Genomic DNA, 5,497 nt, shown 5'->3' with positions numbered 1-5,497 from the left:
ATTTAAAGGCTGAGCAAAGGAGAAAAAGCTATAGTTGAAATTTTATTTTTTCCGCACGATTGCTTACATGGCTCCCCTCCTATTCATTTTATCCTCATAACAACCCTGTGAGGTAGGCTAGGCTGAAAGTCAGTGACTGGGCCAATATCATCCAGTCAGCCTCATGACCCAGTGGAGACTAGAACCAAGATTTCTAGAATCCCAGTCCAACACACCACTACGCCATACTGGCTCTTTTTATTCCGGTATATATGCCAGGGATCCAGATTGGCTCAAAGATCTTTGTATCACATTCTTTTTGTGCCACCAGGACATTTGTGAGTTTACTTTGCTTTACTCAGTGTCTTTTCAGGGAGAGAATAATCCTATAGTCCCTAAAGGTCTTATCAATTCCTTCATCTCTTTTTGTTGCTCGTTATTTACTGGCTTATCAAATAAAAGATGTTTTGTATCTAATTTCTACCCTCACTCCACTCCTAGGCACACACAAATTCATGTTTCCACTACCAGTGTTGGCTGGCCCAAATCTGTTTTCTCCATCATAACCTCAGCTTTCCCGCAATTAATTTTTTTTTTTTTAAAAAAAAAAACTTGGTCACAAGATAATTCCTGACGCCAGAAAGTCTGGAGGTCATATGAGTAGCAAATTGAGGAACAAGGCGGCACTAAGTCCATACAAGATTTCCCTCCCCCGCCAACCTTGAGGGGGAAAGAAAAAAAAATCTAAAACCTTGGGAAATTTCTCTGCCGTTATGGGGATTTATGGCTTGTGATCGTTTAAAGCTGAGCGAAGGGAGAAAGGCCGTAGTCGAAATTTCCTTTTTCTTTTCCCTACCCAAGACCTTTCCCCTCCCCAACTCAGAATCAGAATTATCAAAATTAAAATGGAAAAGGGTAAGAAAGAACGCGCCACCGATGTGTATTAGAGCTTGAATTTTAACTCGGCTGAATTGAATGGAAAGGGAGAAGGAGGGAAAGGAAGCGCCGTTTGATAGCTGAAGCCCCTCCCTCTCTCTGTAATCAGAGCTTCCTCATTCCTTTGATGTCCTCTGCAATTTGGTGTCAGCCGAAGCCAATAGAAACCTGTTTTGCCGTTTAACCATCTTGTAAACGTTCCATTCCAACATTTTCGCTGTCATCGGAGCGAGAGCGCGGGTGGGAGGGAGCGAGAGCGGGTGATTTGCATAAAGGGGTGCGGCCAGGCGCGCTGGTTCGCTCCGCTATATAAGGAGCGGAGGCGGCGACAGTGCTGGCTTTTTGCAAGAGAAAGGCCGGTGCGTGTGTGTGTGTGCGCGCGCGCAATAGCTCATCCACCCAGCACGTACTGTACCCATCTGTTCCTCGCCGGTCTTCTTTCTCTCCCTTTCAGAAATCGCTTTGTCTGTCGGTGAGTCTTTTTTTCTATTATTATTATTTATCGCCATCATTATTATTATTTGGGTCATCATGAAAGCCATCAGCCCGGTGAGATCGGTCAGGAGCTGCTACGAAGCCGTGTGCTGCCTCTCGGATCAGAGCCTCGCCATCGCCCGGGGAAGCAGCAAGAGCCCGGCGCTGGAGGAACCCATGAGCCTCCTCTACGACATGAACGACTGTTACTCCAAACTCCGCGAACTCGTGCCGGGCATCCCGCAAGGCAGCAAAGTGAGCCAGGTGGAGATCTTGCAGCACGTCATCGACTACATTTTCGACCTCCAGATCGTGTTGGAGGAGCAGGCGAAGAAGGGCCAAGAGCCGTCGGCGGAGGAGGCGTCGCTCCTCTCTTTCAAAGTAAGCGAGAGTCGGATCCGGGTGGGCGAGAGAACGTGGGGAAGGGAAGCGGATGCGGGTTGGACAGGCGGCGCTGCCGCGGCGGCGGCGCCCAGCAGCCAGCCCTCCTCGCGGACGCCAGTGGGGAGCCGCCGTGTCTCCTTGGAGGGCGGGACGCGGCGGCAGTGGTCGCGGGCTGGTGGCTGCCTTCCACGCCGTCCTTTGCGGTCTCTCGCCTTAAGCAACACCCGCGCCGCGAAGTCTGAAGCCGTCTTTCATGGACGGCTGCGAAATGCCGCGGGGGGAGCGGGGCCTTCCTCGGTTGCTCTAGAGTAAGAACGTAGATCTGAATTTGCCTAGAGCAGGGAGCAATCCCCACGCCACCTTGACCGAGGGGCAGAGATCCGGAGGCGCTTCTGGTGGTCCCCGTGGACTGCTCTGGCTTGGAATCCGGGTGTACGCCGCCGTCCTGAAAGGGGTTACCCGGAATTCAGATCCAATGAAGTCCAAACGTGATTTAAAAACACACACACACACAAAACAACCCCCACCCCCCGCAGAACTTCCAGTTCAGTGCTAGGATCGCGGTGTAAGGTTGGGATACAGCCAGAGCCCTACGTAGAGTAGATCCATTGAGATGAATGGGGCTGAAGTTGGTCATAAGCCCCATTCATTTCTATGGGTTTATAAGTAGGACTTTAATTGGATTCTACTTGTAGTCTCCACTGGGTCATGTCTCTGGGCTTATGTGCCTGTGTGTGAAGGGATTTGTTTTCGGTTTTGTTGGACTTCTGCTCAGGAAAGGAAGAGATCCACAAATCCACTACAGCTCTGGAGTGATCTTGGCGGTGGGTGGGCGTTGAAGCTGCCACTCTTAGGTTAAAGATCCGAAGCCAGTGTGGTGCATTGGTTAATGAGTTAGATTGGGACTCGAAGTCTTGATTAAAGTCCCCACTGGGACCTGAAGCCCACAGGATGACTTTGAGCCAGTCACTGACTCTTAACCTACCCTACCTCACAGGGTTGTTGTGGGGATAAAATGGAGAGGAGTAAACTGCCTTGGGTTACTTGCAAGGGAAGAAAAGAAGGCATATAAATGTAGCAATGCAATAAAAATCCATAATCCTAAACCCCTTAAAATTGAAAGGGGCTAAAAGCGAAACAAAAAAAAACCCCAACAACATTGAAAGTCAGTAAACCTATATTGGATGGGGCTGCATCTGAACTTCCTTGGAAGTTAAGCCCCAGGGAAATGAACAGAGGCTTGTTTCCAAGTAAAACTAATTACAGTGTACAGGTCTCCTTAAAAGTAAGCTCTATTGAGGTTAATGGGCCTTACTGCCAGGAAAGTGAATAGGTGTATGGGGGGGGGAGTCTTGTTGAACTAAATGGGGCTTACTTTTGTGTAAGCATGCATGGGGTAGGAGGATCCCCCCATTTTCTGTGGTGCAGTCCTAAAGAACTCTGTCTAGTTCTATTTAGTGAGCAAGGATTTCGGTTGCAAAGGGAGGGGGGAGGTTTTTGCAAACCAAATCCTAGGCATTTCTCAAAAAACATACCCACTGATTTCGGCAGGGCTTAATCTCAGGTAAATGCGCATAGGAGGATCGATTTAGTCTGTGTGGGGTGCAGCCACAACAAAACACCACTTAATGTTCTCTTCTATTGTGGGGTGGCTATGTGGGGCCTATATATCAAATCCGCAACTCATGATCTCCTTAACCTTTCTGTTCTCCCCCTTTTCTTTCCACAGGCGGCAGACCTTGCATCAGAACTCTGCTCAAAGGATGAGAGAAACCTCTGCCACTAACCTCTCAGGTATGGCTCCTTCTCATTCCCAAACCCCTATCCCGTCCTGCTCCTATGGAGTAACCCTATTCTGTTCCCCGCCCCTGTAACAGAATGTGGCTTGGAGCCCCTTGTCATTGCTGCCAATACAGCAGGAGCCTCGAATGCCTCTTTGCCTTTTGCCTGTAAATGGAGTCATTATTTTTACAATGTCATTCTTTTAATAGCTTTAAGTCTCTGCAGCTGCTTAAACAGCCCTGTTGAAATCAGTGAATCAAGAGGCACTCTTCTCTCTCCCTCCCTCTCTTCCCCCTCCCCTTTTTGAGTCAGGAAGACACCACTAAACAGTTGTGTGTGTGTGCCTGTGCGTGTGTGCATGTATTTGTATTCCCCCCACTTTAGAATCTGTAATTTTAGATCCATCTGCAGAGAGTTAGAAGCAGAAAGGCTTGCAACAGGGCCCAGCAAAAGCCCCAAACCCACCTTCCTTAGGGGATTCCTCCCCCACCCTTGTCTCCTGCCAATTAGCAAACCTCCAGCTTTCAGCGTTGGCTCCCGATTCCTTATCAGCTGGAGGTAAATAGAAGTTTCCTCTCTGGCGCCAGGTTGTCTGCAGACCAGCTTCTGATCTGTTGCTGTAACTGACATGTCTTTCTCTGCTGCTTCCCCTCCCTTGCCTTCCCTATTCAGACTGCAGGTGTGAGATCCTGACACTTCGCTCTCTCCAGTAAAAGAGAGAGAGAGACAGACAGAGAAGATAGAAGAAAAAGACCTTGACTGGAGAAAGGATCAGATGTTTAAACCCGGTGCATCCAGCAATGGAGGGGGCTACTGCCTTTATCTTCCAGATAAACCGTGTCTGTGGATTGTGGTCGCACAAGGCAATTTCAAATGCCTTGACCGGGACTTCCAAAAACAGTTTCTTCTTCTTCTTTGTGTTTTATCTTCCATCTGCCTGAAAACAAAACTCTGTGCAGGCCAGGAAAAAAAAAACTTTATCCATTCTCGAATTAACTGTCGGATTGCAGCATTGCAGGAGAAAAAACTTGGGTGCCTAAAGCAAGTTTTGGGGTGGCTATTTGGGGGGTGGGTGGGTAAAAGAAGATGCTAAAACACCCTCAGTTCTGAGCCATCAGATTTTGTACTGCGCATAGTTCATGGACAGGAGGTCTCCCAGTGAAATGTCGACTGCATACTTCCACCGTGGCAACAGTTCTATGAAAGTACGGGACAGATCTGTGTTTTGCTTTTTTAAAACGGAAAAGCAAAGAAAAAGCGGGGGCATGGCAAACAGAACTCTTGCAGATAATGCAGCCTGTGTGTATATTTTGGATTATAGTTTTTTAACATTGATTTGGGGCGGGGTGGAAAGTTCTTTTAAGATTTATGAAAACTGAACAGTCTTGGGGCTGTTTTGCCTCGTGGCTTTTATTGTTGAACTCTATAATAGAGCTGAACGTGTATTTTTGTTTTGTTTTGCAGGAAGGTGAATTTCTGCATCTATTAATTGTACTTGCTTTGTAAAAAAAACTTTTTATAAAAGTTTCTTACATAATAAATTTAAGCTGTTTTTTTTAATTTCCTGGGATCCTGTTTTGGGGGGGGGGGTTGGAAGAAAGAAAGGAATATTTCCCAGCACACATGCACACACATTCCATTCAAAACATACAAAAAGCTGCCTTCTATAGAGCCAGGCCATCATCCTCAGAAGTCACCATGATGCCTGGGGGTGATGGGAATTGCAGTTCTACACATCTGGATAGGTGTCAGGTTGGGGAAGACTGATCTAACAGTGTTTCTCCTGGTTTCCTAGCATACTTGGACATGTGCCAGGTACTGAACCTTGGCCCTTCCTGTGTACAGAGCAGGTGCTCTGCCATTGAGTGACAGCCCTCCTTCATGTATAGTCAAAGGAGTTATTTGTATGGTGCAATGATCTGGTCCAGCCTGATCCTAAAGA

The 5,497-nt window shown here is 47.6% G+C and overlaps 1 protein-coding gene across 1 annotated transcript; it reads left to right on the top strand.

The window, feature by feature from the left end:
- Positions 1 to 1,220: 1,220 nt before the first annotated feature.
- ID3 (inhibitor of DNA binding 3) lies at positions 1,221 to 5,115 on the top strand. The gene is made up of 3 exons (XM_063140137.1): positions 1,221 to 1,770; positions 3,503 to 3,567; positions 4,228 to 5,115. Exons 1-2 carry the CDS (start codon positions 1,447 to 1,449, stop codon positions 3,557 to 3,559), a joined length of 381 nt encoding a protein of 126 aa, XP_062996207.1. The 5' UTR covers positions 1,221 to 1,446; the 3' UTR covers positions 3,560 to 3,567; positions 4,228 to 5,115.
- Positions 5,116 to 5,497: the final 382 nt, after the last annotated feature.

This window comes from Elgaria multicarinata, chromosome 13 (assembly GCF_023053635.1).
Source record: "Elgaria multicarinata webbii isolate HBS135686 ecotype San Diego chromosome 13, rElgMul1.1.pri, whole genome shotgun sequence".
In the NCBI taxonomy this organism is placed as follows: domain Eukaryota; kingdom Metazoa; phylum Chordata; class Lepidosauria; order Squamata; family Anguidae; genus Elgaria; species Elgaria multicarinata.
This window is presented reverse-complemented; position numbering and strand designations above follow the sequence as displayed.